General features: G+C 48.9%; 1 protein-coding gene across 1 annotated transcript in view; it reads left to right on the top strand.

The window, feature by feature from the left end:
- Window positions 1-19,118, top strand: part of WWC3 (WWC family member 3) — a 118,404-nt gene that overhangs the window by 622 nt on the left and 98,664 nt on the right. The window contains exon 2 of the mRNA XM_049644875.1: window positions 1-144. Within this exon, the coding sequence (XP_049500832.1) occupies window positions 1-144 (144 nt within the window). The remainder of the gene's footprint in view (window positions 145-19,118) is intronic.

Genomic DNA, 19,118 nt, shown 5'->3' on the forward strand with positions numbered 1-19,118 from the left:
CTCCGCGCCGCCGCCGCCGCGGGCCCGGGAGAGCGCCGAGCTACCGCTGCCCGCCGGCTGGGAGGAGGCGCGCGACTACGACGGCCGCGTCTTCTACATCGACCACAACACGCGCCAGACGTCGTGGATCGACCCGCGCGACCGGTAAGGGCGGGGGTGCGGGCCGGGATCCGGGCGCTCCATCCCTTGGGTTCGGGGAGGGGATCGAGGACACCGGGAGGCCTCCGGATCTGGACGAAGATCGCGCGTCCTCGGGGGTCCGGGCGTTGATTCGGGCCCTCCACGCCCCCACCCCGGGGCCTTGGACGAGGATCGAGGCGCCCCCTCTCCCGGCCTCGAGCCCCCGGAGTGCGGAGCCCCGGCCGCCTCCCGGCCCCCGCCGCGGGGCCGACACAGTGACTTGGTTCCCTCACGTCACCCGCTGACCGGCGCCTGGAAGCTGGGCGCCTGGAATTTCCTCTCCCGGGGCTGACGGATGGCCCTCTTTTCCTTTTTCCGCCGCGGCCTCGCCCATCCCTGCCGGGCCTCAGCGGCCCACCGCCCCCGGCCCCGCGGTGGCCAGATGAGCTGTCATCTTGGAGCCGAAACGTGCGCTCCAGCTTCGTGGTGTGGGTTCCTTGTCTGGCGGGCTCAGCGTACTTTCCATCCAGAAACTGGTGCCAGACGGGCCACTTCAGGGATTCCCAGTTCTTTTGCAGTTGGGAGAGCCCGCTCCCAAACTATGATGGTTGCTCTGTAGCGCCTTAAAAATTGAGGTAAAATTCTGATGGAAAGAGCCTTGCCTACTGCAGGCAGAATGGAATATGATTAGACCCAGATGCTTTTGGGGTAAACGAAAAACAAGAGCCGAATTTCAGGTTTCCTTTTTGTGCAAGATGTGAACAGGGCACCAAGTTGTCGTCTTATTCATGTAAATAAATCCCATGGAGGAGAAAAAAAGGATTCTTCTGAAAGCACTACCATATTGCATTTAATTAAGTTCATGTAATGACGCTTTTCCCCAACTTTCTGTTTGATTGCTGGTTTCAATGGCTCGGCGGCTTTTGGAGAGATGCAGTGTGTGTGTGTGTGTGTGTGTGTGTGTGTGTGTGTAATTGGGGATTCTGTTGAAACCGAGTATTTCTGGTGGTTACCTGATATCTTGCTGGGTGCCAGAAAGGCAATAGTGCTGGCTCCCCAGTGATTTCAAGACTTGAGAAGGTTCAGTTTGGTGACATTGGTCCTGCTTTCCCCTCACCTGCACAGGAAAGGCAGTGCTGCATGGCACTGGCATTTGAAAATAAACTTTGGAGGAGGGAAGCTGCTGCATTATTGTTTGAAGATCTCTGTGGGTTCAGATAGGGAAAAACAAAGCCAAAGGATCGTGCTTCCCTAACATTTTCCCTGAACACAGCAAACTTCTGGACTCAGAAACTTAGATCAGTCTTAGCACAGTTTTATGGGTTAAAAAGATGCTTGGTTATTTTGAAAATCAGGTGAGATCATATAATAATTTTAACCAAAGGCTAGAGCCACAGCTGTTTGATCAAGCCTTGGATGGTTCTGGAATTGGTAGAACTGCTTGGAGTGTAACGCCCTTTTATGCTGTATGTCTGTTAAAAACCCAAACAACTGGAAAATGAACCAATTAAAAACACCGTTTGGCTTAGAAAAGGCTAAGGCTCATTTTATGAGGGTAATATAAAACAGTTGTGGTTACGTCGGAGTGGGGATTCAAGATGAAAAATATAAATGTGAAACTTTCCATTTTAATGGTATGACCCAGGGCATAGGTGAGCAGACCCAATGGAAGTCAGCTTGTAGAATCTTCCTTTCTGTGTGCTTCATACACATTTCGTATGTTCTTTTTTCCAGAAATCTGTTTGCACGAACTGAATGACATTTTCCCCCTTTTCAGACATTGCTTATGTTATAGATTTTTTAGAAGTCCCCGTTTCTAATGCTTAAAAGTGTCGATTGAGTGAACAAAAGTGCATATTTTACATTTTTTGTAAAGTAAAAACGTGTATACTTTTATGAGACATTGTTTTTATAGTGAGTGAAATTCAGCAGGGGACAGCTTGCACTTCAGCTCCCATAATACCTTGCCCGAAATATGTATGGAATGTTCAGCAAGCCACAAACATTTAAGTGGAGTCTACCGAAGGGTGTAAATGGTGTATGGTGTAATAGCCATTCTTCTTCCTCCTTCAAAACAGAGCCCTGCTGATTTTTATGGGTGACTGATTATCCTTTAAGGTTGTAATTGATTTTTATCATATGGAAAAAACGGTTTGTCGGAGCACATTTTCTCCATGTGCGTCTGACAGTTGAAACCCTTTTTGAGTTGTGTTTGAGTCACACAACTGGAAGACGCTGTTCAAGGACTTTCTCCAAACAGCTTCCAAATAGAGAACTGACAGAGTGGCAGATACACAAATAGGTTTTTAAAGAAAACGAGATTTTGAAGGAATACGTGAATGTGGTAGGTTAGGCGAAAATTGTTGCTGACTTAAAACATGATTTCATATACGATTTAGTAAAAGCTATAATAGCGTAAAATATGCTGCTGTAAGCAAAATAACTGAGGACCGAGGGTTGTAAATAATCTCTTCTAGGGTTTTAGAGTAATTCCATTCACTGTTGTGTTTAACAACATTTGATACTGCCACAGCTCGGGGTGTGTTGGTGAATTACTGTAGGTATCGTTTCTTTTTGGAGTCACAACCAAGAGGTTGCAAGCCCAAGGGAACAGTCTTTACAGATGTGGCTACAGATGTATAAAAAATTTCAGTATTTCCAAAATGCAGTTTTTTTAGTTTGATTTTGAATCCCCACCCCCACCCCCCCGCCTCAGGTTTAAAAATCACCATCTCTGCAGATCAGTACTGTGTGTATAATGTTCATAGTTTCCTTTAACAAAGGATTTTATCCTTTAACAAAGGGTTTTACATTAAAAAATATAAAGTGAATTCATCATTTCTATGGCTCGTAGCTCCCGTGGATGAGCCTTGTGTGGTTTACATTAGTTGCACATATGCATCCTATGTATATTAACTCAGAGTTCAATGACTGCTCTACAGAAAGGTATTTGCTGTTGAGGCAGAAAATTTGGGAAGAACGTTTTTGCCTCCTTTGAAAACCTTGAGTGCTTTTGACAGCTGTGTATATGTGTGCTCCCTGTGGGGTTGTGTCGATATCATCCTATAGGCGGACTGAGTGATCGAAACTTCACATTCTGTTTCTTGTAGCTCAGTTGAGATTGTGCAACACTGGAATACCAACTTTGGGCAGCTTAAGAATGGTGGACCAGATCACACTTGAGGTTGAACAGAATGTAAATAACCCCGACGATGGTGGGAGACCCAGATGATATCATGACATAAGCTTTTAGAGACCCATTTGTTCACGAGATGGGATTTGACCTGCTCCAACTGGAGACATTCTGTGGTATATTAAAATTCCTTTGAACAGGCTCTTGCTTTATGGAGAAAACAATCCATGGTTTGGGAATTTGCCAGGTTTGGAGCCCCATATGACAGAGCCAGGTGACATCATGACCCCCTTCTTAGAACTTTTATTCAGTATTAATTAATGGGCGGTTTACCGTATTTACTCCACAGAATCTGTTTCTGGGTTATATAAACTTTCTGATAAATAAGCAATGATTTCTCCATTTTTCATTTTTTTTGAAGAATAGGTACTGTTTGTATGGACATGGGGGAGCATCTTGCTTTTAAGGCCATAAGGGGTGGGCTCCTGGAAGAATCAATAGTCATTTCTTGGTCTATTCTTGGCTTAGTATCTTTCTTTCTTTTTCTTTCTTTCCTTCCTTCCTTCTTTTTTTTTTTTTTTTTTTTTTTAAAAAAGAAAAGTGAATGGAAAAGTCATTTCTGAAAATAGATCCCGGATGTTTGGAACTCTCTAAGTTTCCTCTTCTCCCTTTTCACTCTGATTCTGAAAGTGGAAATAATGTTTCACCTTCTGTAGTAGGTTCTGCTTCAGGAGCCCATGGGTCAAGTGATGTGTTAAAAGTCACCCGGTGAGCCTGGTGAGTTTCTTCTAGTCCAGGTCCCTTTGCTACTGCTGGTTGCCTTTCCGATACGTTCGGTAAAATTAAGCAGAGTTAAATGCTACTGAATTCAGTTATTCCCATTTAAATCCAGTAAAATGTAGAAGTATTTACAGAGATTCTTGGGAAGGTGGATGGGGAGACCCGGGTTTTCTGGGGGATGGGAGACAGACATATACAATGAAGACAGTGGTCACCAAGCACCATTGTCAGGTGGTGATGGCTTCTGAGAAAAGGACGGAGGGCTCATTTGAGCCTGCGGGGTCTTCACCTTCTTCCACTGATTTCCTAGGTTGAGGGTTTCTTGCGTGCTCTCTTGGAGCTGGGGAAGAAGAGGAGGCATGTGAGGACAGTGCCGGAGACAGGAAGTGCTGCGTGTTCAGGATAAATGAGGTCAATTTGACTGACCCAGAGTCTTTGTGTAAGGGGGGTGAGCCTTGGGTAACAGCACGCAGAGCTTGGAACCCTCAACTTTGGGCTTGGAAGAGCGAGGACGGTCTTGTGCAGGCTCTCATTTCGCACTGGAAGACCACAGCTATGGGGACGTCCTGCCGGCAGATGGGCCGGACGGGAAGTTGAGCTGGGTCTTCTGGCCCGGAACCAGTGCTCTTTCTGGTATGCCACTCAGCTGCCCAAACCCCACCCGCTCTTAAGCATCCTACCTCTGTGTTCATTCGTTCATTCATTTGATAACTGTTGCACAGCCTCTCTGTCTCGGGTGCTCTTCCAGGGTTTGAGACTCTAGTGGCGAGCACTAGCAGACGGGTCCCTGCCTCCGTGGGGCTTACACACCTCACCGTGCTGTTCCTGTCTCTTGGTTGCTCCCCACTGAGATCCCTTAGGTCTGTGATGATGGTCAACAGAAGTGGAGTGCTGACCGTGTGCCAAGCGCTCTAGGTGTTTGTCTGGATGCTGTCACTGAAAGCCCACAGTGGCCGCACGGAGTGTGGGTGGGCAGGTGATGAAACAGGACAGGGAGGTTGACTTAGTAACCTCACTGCCCACAGCCAGAGAGGGGCAGCGTCTGTCTGACTCCGGAGTTGAGCCCACGTCTACTACCTGGACGTGACCCTCCCTTGGCCAGGTAACTGTGCCCCTTGCTCTGTGTTATACCCACCAGTTATTTTTATCTTGCATTCATTGTTGTTTGATATTTTGCCCCCTCTCCCCCACCCCGTGGTAGGTAGAATAATGGCTCCCCCAAAGATGTTACAATGACATCTGTAGGTAGGATTAAGTTAAGAATCTCGAGATGAGGTGATTGTTCCCGATTATCCGGGTGGGCCCCATGTAATCATGGACCTTATAAGAGGGAGGCAAGAGGGTTGTTTCCCATTGAGAATGGAAGCATCTGGTCAGCTTGGTGTCTTCGATAATAACGGCGATTGCTGGTGCTTGTAGAATGCTTAGGGGGTACTGTGCTAGTACGCTCGTTACATCCATTTTCTCCCTAGCTCCTCCCAGCAGTTAGGAGTCCTTGTTCCTTTTAGAATAGTGGGGAGTCTCACCTTAGTCATCTGATGCGCTGGCCAAATGTGGGGTGGTGGGTAGGGTGAATTTCCAAGAGAAGAGGCCAGTTGGAAACTCTTGGGAGGTCTTCATGGATGGTGAGGGCCTGATTGAGAGAGATTGGGAGCAGCGGGGCTAGAAAAGGCAGGGATTCTACGAGAGAAACTGTGATGAAAACAAGGGCACAGTATTTAGCTAATACTTGAATCAAGGCAGGTGGAATCGGGAGCTCTTGACAGACATGGTGAGGGCATCTTGAAAGGCTGTTCGTGGAGCTGCGGAATCTCCAGTGTTTTCTATCTGGTGGGCCCTCTTTTTATTTCTTTAAAGGGGCTAAGGAAGTGAGAGAGAAGGAGAAAGGGAGTCGGCTAGGCTGGTCCTTAGGCAGAAAGCCCTGCACTTGGGTGGGTGAGTCATCGAGCCAGGCGGGAGATCTTCTGGTGGGTCTTAAGCGCCAGCCTCGGCACCACCAGGAGATCGAGCACTGCCAAGGTGGGCACGGCGTTGCCATGGCGTGGGAAGCTCAGCCAGGACACCGGATAGCCACCGTGGGAGACGGACCCCTTCTGCCCGTGGAGCTCTGTGCCACGGGAAGGTGCCCGTCTCCAGTGCGGGGCAGGCCTCTGAGGGTATGGATCCACTGGATTTGCCCTGAAAATTCTCCCCGCTTAACAAAAATTGAGATAAGATTCACTTACTCTAAAATGTACCATTTCAAAGTACACTGTGTAGGTAGTGGCTTCTAGTATATTCACAAGGTTGTGCCATCATCACCACTAACTCCAGAACGTTTCCTTCACCCCAAAAAAGAAACCCTGTACCTGTTACCCAAAGTCACTCTCCACCGCCCCCAGCCCCTGGCAACTGCTAATCTGCTCTCTGTCCCTGTAGATTTGCCTGTTCTGGACATTTCATCTAAGTGGAGTCATATGCTCTGTGGCCTCCCGGGTCTGGCTTATTTTGCTCAGCATGATCTCTTCGAGGTTTATCCGTGTCGCAGCGTGGATCGGTGCTTCCTTCCTTTTCGTTGCCGAGTACGGCCCCACCGGGTGGCTAGGGCACAGCATTAGAGGCTGCCCTGAAGTGCCGTCCTTGTCCAGGTGTCCCTACAGACTATAGGAAGTGGCCGTGGCTTGAATTCCACCCTGTCAACTGCAGCTGTTCTACTCACAGAAAAATGACCCTTCCTATGTTTACAATGTCAGAATGTAAACATGACCTCGTGTATTCCCTGAAAAACACGAGGCTTGGGCTGGCTGTGATCAGCTGTTGTCTGTTCTCATTTGCTCGATGCTTGCTGTGGCCCCTCCGTAGTGCTGTCCATGGTTGAACCGGCTGGGGGGGGTGGGGGGGTCTTCTGAGTCCCGGCGCCCTCTGCACGTGGCGCCTAGGTAGCCCGTGTTTTAGGTTTGAGTTTCTATTCCCTGACACGAGCCTTGAGTAGATTGCTGTTTCCGAAGATGATGTCACAGCTCCACACGGTGTTACGATGTTGGGCTTAGGTAGGTATGTTCAGTTCTGTCACCGCGCTTGGAATTTCAGAATTTTGACAAATGGCTCTTTGTTGTGTGCTGTTTGGGAACTGCTCATTCCGGCTCTTGGGAAAATGTTTTCTGGCCCTTTTCCCCCAGGTCTCCGTTAATCCTGGGAAGTGTCTGTGATCTTGGGACCGACGGGAGAGCTCAGGTGAAGCCCGTGAGGATTTGGACTGTGGGGGGGGGGGGTGGTTTGGCCCAGGACGGCTGGCGGACCTCGCCTGGCAGGTCAGGCCTGGGGCCAGGGTCACGCCCACCTGGCCAGCCGGGTCCCGATGTGCAAGGTGGGGCCTGGCACTCAGAGCCCAGTGCAGGGGGGAAGGGGGGTCTGGCTGAGGCCGCACACCTTGGTTGCACCCTCGCTCCATTCTCTCTCCCTTGTCCGGAAATGTCCTTCCTGCACGCCGGCCCACTTCTCAGAGAAGAGAAGCGGGTTTAAAAGGGAGGGTGATGCTGTCCCGATGGGCCCTTCTGCAGCCTGCGGGACTTGTTTGTGACGTCTGATGCACTTCACGTGACTGATCAGCTGATGGACGCGGCCGAGCCGCGGGAACCTCGGTAAAAATCCGTTGTTTGGCATCACGGCAACTGTGGCCCCTCACTTGGCGCCGTGCTCCCGTGCACAGCTGTGCGTGGAACCGACTGTGGCTGCCCTTTCACGTGTCGAGGCCCACGGGGACCTGGGGTGTTCCTTCTGTTCCACGGGGAAGCCACTGAAGCGTTTCTGCCACCCGAGAACGAAACCGTGCATGAACATGCAGAGTGCGTGCAAATCCCCGCCTGCCCCTTCCCAGAGGGAGCTCCCATAACAGCTTGCTGTGTGTCCTTTGGTCCCTTCTTGACACTCTGCCGAAACACATGTGCATGAACCTGGACCTCTGTCTGGGGATTTTACAGAAACGGGATCATGCTATCGACTTGCCCCCGTGGCTTGACACTGTTGCTTAATGATAAGTCCCGGTGCTCTTGCCACTGTTGGAATATTACGGATCTACCACCATTGTTTTCCATGTCGTTGTATTGAGGTACGTTTCATAACAGAATTACTCATTTTAAAGTGAGCCACTCCGTGGCATTCAGTTCGGTCACCGTGTCGTGCGGCCGCCCCCGCTGTCCAGTTCCAAAACCTTTCCTTCACCCCGGAAGGAAACCCTGTCCCCACTAAGCAGCCACTGCCCGTTCCCTCCCCCACCCCCCGTGGGCCCTGGCAGCCCCAGGCTGCTTTCGGGCCCTCTGGCTTTGCCAGTTCTGGACATTGCCTCCAAATGGAATCATATGATCTACAGGTGTCCCATCCCCTGGGCAGGGGACTTGGGTTCCATTACCTCCCCAAGGGCTCTTACGGTTGGCCCCATCCCTGGGGGCCATTTCCCCATTAACCACCCGCCAGCCCGAGGAAGGGTGAGGGGGAAGGGCCATCAGTGATATTAAGGTGGTGGTGGTGGTGGTTGTTCTAAACAAAATGGAGAAGCATAAATAAGTGAAAGGGTTTATTTCAGTTCCATAAAATGGATGAATGAATGAATGAATGAATGAATGAATGGAATCATACGCTGTGTGGCCTTTTGTGTTGGGCTTCTTTCATCTAGCCTAATGTTTTTGAGGCTCATCCCCATTGTAGGGGTCTGGTTTTATGCTTCTGCTTCTGGTTTAATACGAGGATACGCCCTCACGTGATCCTAACTGAGGGCAGCTGCATGAACTTGCCCGCGGGAGCTGCCAGCACATTCTAAGAAAAGTCAATTGACAATCAAAGAAAAGAGATTTTTGCTTTTCGTTTGTTCCTTAATTTAGCCTTTAATTTGTTACTTTGAGAAAGAGAGAAATGTAAAATCTTTCACATTTCTCTTCAACGTGAGGGACAGGGAGCCAAAAAAACTAATATGTACAGTAAGACTTTTCAATAACCTAGATGCAAAAAGAAAAATCATAAAAACCCCAAACAAACAAACAAACAAAAACCCCGATCTAGATGCTACGTCTGTGCCGGAGGCCATGGAGAATAACAAATGAACATCACCTAGCCGCTTTCCTCGGGGAGATGGAAACACCGCTGGGGAAAACAGAAGAACCCACGTGGAATAATAAGCCGGTGCCGGGGTGGTTCGCGGTGGGCTGTCAGGACCGCGGCAGCCCTGGAGCCGGACGACGCGGGCGCCCCAGGTCAGCTCCTGCCACCAGCGCCGTGCTGCCGTGCAAATCCCTGAACTTCCTTGTGCCCAGAGTTTCTTACTTGTACAAGGAGAAGGGCAATACTTGTCGTTAGATGGACCAGCGTGTAAGTGTAGGTTCTTTTCCAGATGCAGTGGCCGGCCCCAGGAGGTCTTAGGAGAGGGGGTGGCCCAGCATCTGTTCCTGGGCAGCCTGTGGGATAAGAATGGGTTTTCCATTTGCAAATGGTTGAATAAAAAGAAGAGTAGTATTTTGTGAAATTTATGTGACATTCGGATTTCAGCGTCCACGAATAAAGTTTCATTGGAGCTTAGCCACACACTCCGTGGCTGCTTTCGAGCTACAACTAACTACGAGGACAGAGTTGAGTGGCTGGGCAGAGACCGTGTGGGCCGCAAAGCCGAAAACGTTACTGTCTGGCTCTTTACAGAAAAAGTGTGCTGATCCCTGATCTTAGAAGACAGGATTGGGGCGCCTGGGTGGCTCAGTCAGTTAAGCAACTGACTTCTGGCTCAGGTCATGTTCTCACGGTTCGTGAGTTTGAGCCCCGCGTCGGGCTCCGTGCTGACAGCTCAGAGCCTGGAGCCTGTTTCGGATTCTGTGTCTCCCTCTCTCTCTCTGCCCCTCTCCCACTCGGTCTGTCTGTTTCTCTAAAAAATAAATAAAAACATTAAAAAACAATTTTAAAAAAAGGAGTAATTAAGGTCAGGGGACCTGTGGTCAGGGGACCATTGGTCAGGGGACCTGTGGGGGGTGGCACAGGATAAGACCTGAAAACCCCAGTGGGAAGTCTTACCAGAGGAAAGGGGCATGGAATCATAAAAGCCAGTGGGGACCTTAATTTAGTCAAGGAACCCCACCATAGAAACTTCTTCAGAAAAGGATGTCGTAGGGGTGCCTGGGTGGCTCAGTCTGTTAAGCATCCGACTTTGGCTCTGGTCACGATCTCACCATTCGTGAGTTCGAGCCCCGCGTCAGGCTCTGTGCTGACAGCTCGGAGCCTGGAGCCTGCTTCGGATCCTGTGTCTCCCTCTCTCTCTGCCCCTCCCCCGCTCACACTCTGTTTCTCTCTCTCTCAAAAATAAATAAACATTAAAAAAACGAAAAGGACGTCGTATCTGTCATATGACAACCGGTAGAGTTAGATTAGATCATTTAAATAGGATGCGAATTAAGACTGTATAAGAAGGCAGGAAAATAACCACATTTAAAAAGATTTTCATTAAAGATACATTTTTAATTCTGGGGATCCGCTGCACAGCACTGTTATTATAGTGAACGGTACTGTGTCATATGCTCGAATCGCTAAGAGAGTAGATCTTAAATGGTGTCACCACAAAGAGGAAATGGTAATCGGGTAACGTGATGGAGGTGTTAGCGCACGCTATGGTGATAATCATATTGCCATATACAAGCCTATCGAATCATCATATTGTACACCTTAAACTTACACTATGTTATATGTCAATTACATCTCAGTAGAGCTGGGAGAAACACAGTTGAAAAAAGCTAAGGTTTGAAGGTGCAAAAAAAACCTTAGTTCCTGGGAGAATTTTGAGTAAAGGACTCATTCTTTTGTGCTCCTGGGTAAGTGGACCCGCCCCCCTGTACTTTATGAACTGAAGTGGGTTTTAAAGGCCCGTTAAGAGAATTGTGTGTGTGCACATATGTTGCTTGCTAAGAACACGCAGATGGAAAGAAGAAACCCAGCTGTTCTCTGCCCCTCCACACCCCCCTTCACAGACCTGGAGGGGCAGAAAAGACCCCCTGGGACCAGTGTTACAGGGAGGGCCCTTCATTAGCCTGTTCCTCTTCAGAGCAAACTGAGACGCAGAAAGAAATTGGTAGGATTCCGTTTATGTAGCATTCTTTTTTTTTTTAATGTTTCTTTATTTTTGAGAGAGAGAGACAGAGTGCAAGCAGGGGAGGGGCAGAGAGAGAGGGAGACACAGAATCCGAAGCAGGTTCCAGGCTCCGAGCTGTCAGCGCAGAGCCCGACGCGGGGCTCGAGCTCCCAAACTGTGAGATCGTGACTTGGGCCGAAGTCGGATGCTTAGTCGACTGAGCCACCCAGGCGCCCCGATAGCATTCCTAAAATAATAACATGGAGTTGGAGAGCACATTAGTGGTTGCTGAGGGTTAGGGATGGGGGGCAGGGGTAGGTGTGGCTATAAAAGTGGCTCGAGGGAGGCATGTGGTGGCAGGATATTTCTACGTCTTCATTGTGGTTATAGAAACTACACATGTGGGAAAATGACACGGAACTACTACACAATGTGTACAGCCACTCACATGCACACGGATGTGCACATGAACTCTGAGTAAGCCATGTGGGCTGTGTGGGTGTCGGTCACCTGGTTTGGCCTCGTGCTGTAGTTGCGCAGGGCGTGACATGGGGGGAAACTGGGTAAAGGAGCCTCCCTTCCACAGAAGGAGCAACTTTCTGTGAATCTGTTATTTCAAAATAAAAAGCAAAAGGAAAGAAAAGTGAGAGAATGAAGGGACCAAGCAGTTATAGTTTTGTTTTGTTGTTTTTTTTTTTTTTTTGATTTAAACCATCTCCTTTCCTTTAACTTATTTAGATTTTACTCTCCTTTTCTACACAATACCTACCACGCAGTGGGTGCTCAGTAAGTGTTTTTTGAATGTAATTATGCATGTAGAAGCAGGTTTTTTTTTTTTTAATGTTTATTCTGAGAGAGAGAGAGAGATTCAGAGAGAGCGGGGAGGGGCAGAGAGAGAGGGAGAGAGAATCCCAAGCAGGCTCTGCACTGTCAGAGTAGAGCCTGACGTGGGGCTCAATTTCACAAACTGCGAGATCACGACCTGAGCCGAGATCAGGAATTGTACGCTCAACCGACTGAGCCACCCAGGTGCCCCCCTAGAAACAGGTTTGACTTACTTGTGTATTTCTGTGTTCCACTTAGTTTTTCTCAAATATTCTAGAATTCTCAAGAGCAGTCATCTTTGCCTGCGGTCAGAGCCCCCACTTTGTTGGAGTGCCCACCCTTGCCTTGGCTCAGGGGATGTGGCCCTCTCTGTAGCTCCTGCTGAAGTCCTGCTTGCTCAGAGCCGGTGGGCCTCCGCTGGGAGTGGGTTTGCCCCTGCGGGGCCATTTGGCCACGTCTGAAGACATTTTTGATCATCACAGCTGGGGAGTGGGGATGGGGTGCGATTGGCATTTAGGAGGTGGAGGCCAGGGAAGCTGCTGGATGTCCTCCAGTGCATAGGACAGCCCCCAGCACCACGAGGAGTTATTTGGCCCCAAGTGGCAGTAGCCGGGCCTGCCTGCGTTTGGCTGAGGCAGGAGCACGTGGCCCAGAGCTGTGCCGTGAGCACAGGGGGAGGTGCGGGACAGCCAGAGTTGAGGACAAGGCTCCTCGTTCCTGCAGGACCTGCATGGAAGCGACTCCTCCTTCTGCTAATTGACGACCCGTCTCCACCTACATCCGGAGCTGGGTGGTTACGTCGCTGCCACAAAAGCCAGGAGGGAGCTGGCCAAGAAGCCGAGGGTGGCAGAGAGAAAAGGCTGCACCCTTGGTAAGGTGGATGGTAGCTGATTGAAGAAGGTTCTAGAGCTACCTGCCCGCAGCACCTTTTCTTATGTGAAATGTGAACTAACAGTGTCTACTTAACCCTCCAAAGCTGGTTGAACTGGGGTCTCTGTCACTTGCAGCCAGCAGAGCCGTCCTCGCTCGTGTGTGTTTATCTCGTGGCGTCTGCAGTTTCCATCACGGACATTCTTACTGGGGGTGCAGGCTGCCACGGAGCGTCTGGGCCTCATCTATTAAGTAGTCCTCTGTTTTTGACCCTTTAGACTGTCCCTTGATATTTGTGATCATATAAGTACTATAATTATAGTGCTGCTTAGGTGCAATTATTTTCTCGGCAGCAGTGCTTTCCCTCATGTTTGCTTTAGGAGACAGACACATAAGAAACAGACACATAAGATAGCTAAAGACCTGGGCTGAATGCAGACCAGTGGTTGGTTGGTTGGTTTTAATACACATCTGTTTTGGAATGTTTTAGAATTACAGAAGAGTTGCAAAGATAAGACAGCTCCCCCCATTGTTAATATCTTATGTCACCATAGTGTATTTGTCAAAACTAAGAAGCCAGTTTGGATATGTTTCTGTTCATAAAACTCCAGACATTATTTGGATTTCACCAGGTTTTTCCGCTAATGTCTTTTTTCTGCTCCAAGAGTGTTTAGAACTATTAAGTTGTTGGCATTTGGATGCCTCAAGCCGACTATTGTATGTTTCTTTTATATCTCTCTTGTGAGTGTTCATTTATCTTCCGTGCACTTGACAGACTTGTTAGAAGTGCTCCCAGGCTGCTTTTCATTTAGGCTCGTGACATCATATGGCATCCATTGAACAGTGGAGGTTCGTGAAGAACCTTCTTTGCTTTCTCCAGCTCTTCCTCGGCCTCGCACCCATCCTAGCATTAAACTGTGGTGTGCAGTCACTAGATACAGCCCCCAAGTACCGAGCGGATTTCACATGAAAAGGGAAGGGATCAATGAACCTCGAAGACATGATGTTGAGTGAAAGAAACAGACACATAAGACGGCACAATGTCCCCCAAAGGCAAACCCATAGCGATAGAAAACTAGTTGTTGCCTGGGGCCGGAGGTGGGAAAGGGAGCTACCTCGGCGATGAGAACATTCGAACGCTGGATTAGGTTTTGTACAACTCGGCACGTTTACTAAGAATCAGTGAATTGTATACGTAAAAAGGGAGGGTTTTATGGTATGTAGATTATACCTCAATAAAATTGTTTTGAAAAAATCTTACAAAGCGAACCTGTTCTTACATTCCGGTGCCTACCTTGCTTTGGTGGTGGGACAGACCAGGCTAATGTCAATGAGAGTTGGCAGCCGCTCGCCACGCAGAAGGCTTCCAGGCTCCTCAGAGTGTCCATACGATGTAGCATTTTGTATGTCAGCTCTGCTGCAATGGACAATAAAAAAAAGCTTTTGGAAATGTCCCTGAAGTCTCCAGGTACCCTTAAGAAGCCATATGCTAACATTGTCCAGGAGTGTTGCCAACCGTAAGGGGAGACCACCGCCACGAACAACCTGGTGATCATCACTCGATCAAAAACATAGGTGGTTTTCATGAAGGCACCTACCTCCTTCATTCAGAGGAATTTTCCTTCTAGGAGGACTCACCGGCGCTGCTTTCTGTTTTAGAAGAGTTGATGTGACATCTGATTATGTGGCAGTGTTTGGATTGTAATGCAGTTTGTGGCTGAAGGGTCGATTGACACTTGGGCCTTTATTTATTTTTAAAATTTATTATTATTTTTTTGGTGTTTATTTTTGAGTGAGCGTGTGAGCAGGAGAAGGGCAGAGAGAGAGCAGGGCAGAGGATCCAAAGCGGGCTCTGCACTGACAGCAGAGACCCCAACGCAGGGCTCAAACTCACGAATCGTGAGATCATGACCTGAGCTGACGTCGGACGCTTAACGGACTGAGCCACCCAGGCGCCCTGATACTTGGGCCTTTAAATGTCAGCATTCTTCTCTTTCACACATTTTTTTGGAAGAAGCTCTTAAAATTGTACTACATGCTTCTTGTTTCTTGGGTGTATTAAAATGTGACATTTTCTTGATAGTTAGGGTTTGTATGGGTGAACAGGGCCGTTGATATGTCCTGGAATGGACCACTAACCATAGGGACCACCCAAGTGTGCTTAGCCCTCATTTTAGACGTAGACATCTTGAGTCTGACTCCTGGCTCTGCCGTTTGGTGTGTGCCCTAGGGCAGTATTTGGGCTCTCTGAGCCTTAGTTTCCTTTTCCATAAAATGGGGGCACTTAGGTCAATGTCTAGTGCATAGTAGACACATTTTAATTGTTCTTGTGATCATAGTAAATAGTCTTTCAGCATTGTGGGTCTTCAAAGTCTTTTTTCTTCTGCCTATCAAATTTTCCTCTCTCCATCATCTCTCTTCCGCTTCTGAGTTGCTTCCTTATTTTCCTTGTAGTTGTGTGGCCCTGGGGACCCACCAGTGTAAAGGCAGGCACTCAGAGTTCATGATAACTATTTTTCCTCTCTGCTTGAAGCTGTTCTTTGCATTCTCTTGGTTTTGTGGGCTGAGTGAATGAAGTTGCTGGAAGTGAAATGTTACTAAAGAGAGTGAACAGATTAGAGCAGGGCCATCAAACTTTCTTGGTAAAGGGCTAAAGAGAAAATATTTGAGGCTTTACAGGCCACGGGGTCTCTGTCGCAGGCACTCAACTCTGCTGTTGTAGCTCAAAAGCAGCCAGAGGCTATCCCTAAATGTGGATGGGCCTGGATGTGCTTCAGTAAAGCTTTATTTATGAAGACAAGAAACAGGTTGAATTTGGCCCACAGGCCCTACTTTGCCAATCCGAGAAATGATGTCATGCTTGTTTGTGTACCGTGTCGACACAACCGAAGCTTCTGCATGTTTAGCTTTCATTGTTACTGTATTAGCTTGGATATAAATCTGAAAATACCCCAAATATATACCGAATTATTGGTTTCCAGGTTTCAGCATCATCTTGTTCTGGAACTTGGTATTTGTAGCACTGAGTGATGTTGGGGACTTTCAAAGAATTCACATCATATGATGAGATCTTGTTCCGTAATTAATGTTGGATACTTAATATTGGACAGCTATTAAGACCAGGAGAAGTTGATTCAAGGTCAAGATCTTCAGCTACATCTTCTCAGCAACCTTGTGCACTATCTGCACAGTTTTCGTGTGTGTATTAGTAGCTTTTGGCTGCACATTATTTATTTATTGAGAGAGAGAGAGCGCGCGAGCACGCACAAGTGAGGGAGGGAGGGACCGAGAGAGAGTCTTAAGCAGGCTCCACTGTGCCCCAGGCTGGATATTTGACGGACAGACTTACTTTGGGGATGAAATTAAGTTTACCCAAAACGCTGTGCTATTGGGGCCTTGGGAGGGGGGCTCTCAGAGCGCATGTCCGTAGCACCGCCTCTGGAAAGTGCTCACTCCTGCGCGGCTCACCTGCCGGCGGTGGGAGATGGGTAAGTGGGTGGACCGGGGCTGCAGGGAGGCAGCGAGAAACCGTTAACATTCACTTCAACAGTTAACTTAGATATTTTCCTAGCAGCACGTGGCCACAGCTGTAAAAGCTATCCCGGCCCTCAGGTTCACCGATTCCACCAAAACCAAGGCTGTCAGCTGGGGGCGGTTTCGCCCTCCAGGGGACGCGTGGCAATGTCTGGAGACGGTTCTGGTGGTCACAGTTTGTGGGGAGGGGTCGGTACTGGCGTGCAGCGGGCGGAGGCCGGGGATGCCGCTCGATGTCCCACAGGGCACAGGGCAGCCACAGCAGAGAGTGACCCGGCCCCTGTGCCAGCGGCGCTCAGGCTGCGATCCTGCTCGCGGGAGCACGCCGATGCCCATATGATGTCACAAATTGTTGTGTTTAGAAACTGAGGTTTTATTATTACTTAAGAGCAAGTGGCTGGTGGTTGCTTTCTAATGGTTGGATGGTTTGGGGTCTAAAGCAATAAGGCACAAGCCCGCGGTGGCCGGCGCGGCAGAGCTTCGTCACCGGGTGACTTTTCTTCAGAAGCGCCGTGGCGCCGTGTCGTTGGCCGTCCACGGACCGCTTCGAACGCGTCGCACCCGGATCATTCTGATTGATCTGGCCCCGGGTTAACCGAGATTGTCATCCCCTGAATCTCAGTGTTAAAAGCCAGAACATCAGAAACCGAAGCGTCCCTCCACCGGGATCCTACACCTCCCGAACGTCAGCGTGCAGATGGCACATTGACAAAAATGTCGAGGATTACCAAGAATAGCTTCTTGCACTCACACGCACGCGGCAGGGAGGACAGAGCGGCATTTGCTTCTCCAGGCCAGAACCAGCGACTCCTCTTGGAGCAGCTCCCCACGCTCGGCTCTTAGAACTGTAGACACACCCACTTTCAACTTTTAAATACAGATTCGTGTACTTATTATCCATTATGCCTTTAAAATGATTAATTAGCATTTTTCTTAGGCCGTATATCACCCAGCCCCTTTAAAAATATGGGTCACCCTGAAGTTCTCTATAAACACGTAACTGATGAAACGCACGTTTCCCTGAGTCATCGCCGGCATCTCGGTTTGAAATCTGGTGCCAGCTCAGTAAATACTTGGGATCAAAGTCTGCGCTTCCTTCAGATGGGCTGATTTTTATCTTGTGTAAAGTGGAGAGACCTATCACGTTCTTCCCATCTGTTTTGGGGTGGCTGGTAGCCACTTTTTCGTCGGTTGCAGTGGCTGCCATCGCTTTTTGCACCGGGGAAAATAACACCCTTGGCACGCTTTTGTTGTTTTCAGGGTTGGAAAACCATGTGGATTAATCCCAGCCAGGTGGTGGGGGAAGGAGTAAGAGCTAAGCTGGTTCTTCCACCTTCCAGAGCTGCGGGATTAGTTCCTGGAACACTCACCAAGCTCATGGCAGTTTAAACGACTTGGATTGCACAGGAGCTGGTCAGTGTCACTGCTGAGCTCTTCATCGATGGTGTGACAGAAAATAACAAGCATGCCGCTGAGTCGTTCCTCTTTTTCCCAGGATCCTTTTTTTTTTTTTTTAATTTTTCTTTAAATTTTATTTTTGAGAGAGAGAGAGAGAGAGAGAGAGAGAGAGACAGAGTGCGAGCGGGGGAGGGGCAGAGAGAGACGGAGACAGAATCCGAGGGAGGCTCCAGGCTCTGAGCGGTCCGAGCAGAGCCCGACGTGGGGCTCGAACTCACGGACCGCGAGATCATGACCTGAGCCGAAGTCAGACGCTCAACCGACGGAGCCACCCAGGTGCCCCCTTCCCAGGATCCTTTTTTACATTTCACTGGTGGCTGGTTGCTTTACCTCTCCACCCAGAGTAGAAGAAGGTGCTTTGGCATATACAGAACTGGTAAAAGAAATGAAAATGGATAATTTTCCGTGAAGCCGACCAATGACATGGTGGTAACACAGGCATGTGAGTTACTGGAATTGGTTTTGTAAAGCAGTCAGCTGGTCACGTTTGCAAAGCTGGGAGGTGTAAGTGGTTGGGGTTTTTTTTGTCACCCAAACAGTAGCCCTACATTAAAGTTGAACATTCTTGTATTAATTAATGGGTTCCAAAGAAACTGAAGTTCTTTGTTCTTCCCGTGAAAGTAAAGGTGAAATGAAAGTGTGACCTTTAGGCCGTCGTTCTTTTCATAATTAGGTCTTACACGTGCTCGAAAGATAGGATCAAAGAACTCTCCAGAAGCAAGGAAAAGAAAGTGCTGGAGAAAGTGTCGATCGCAGTGCGGTTTGCTTATAAAGGAGTAAATGAATGCTATGTGCGGTGGTCCCTCTTGGTAACTACCTCCCCTCCGGTGGAATTGTGTAATAAAACGGTGTCTCACCATCTCTGGTCAGTATTCAGAAAACGAGATCTCTGAAATACCAGCAGGAACCGTCTACCGTGCCAGAGGCCGAGCAGCATGGGCTTGAAGCCACAGGCATATTTCTGTTCCGAGGTGGCCCTTGCCCCTCAGGTGTCCTCAGGAATCTCAGACTGTCTGTTGCCATCGACAGTCACGGGGCCAGGTCCTTTCGGCCCGATGCCGTCTCCAGCCCTGGATGGTTAGCCGGCTCACGGTCGGAGCGGTCGGCCTTTGGCTGGGCTAGCCTGGGCTGCCGCTTCCAGCTTCCCTGCCCCCTTTGGTCCTGGTTGGTTCCCCTAAGAGTCCATTAACGTTTGCTCTTATTTCATGTTCATCATGAACACGTCATGCTCAGTGCTTACTGAGGACACCTGTCCAGTTTGCATTCATCTGTGTAAATTGCACTCTTGGTCCTTCCATCAGTGTAGGGGCATGATTTTAA

This window comes from Panthera uncia, chromosome X, assembly GCF_023721935.1.
Source record: "Panthera uncia isolate 11264 chromosome X, Puncia_PCG_1.0, whole genome shotgun sequence".
Lineage (NCBI taxonomy): Eukaryota > Metazoa > Chordata > Mammalia > Carnivora > Felidae > Panthera > Panthera uncia.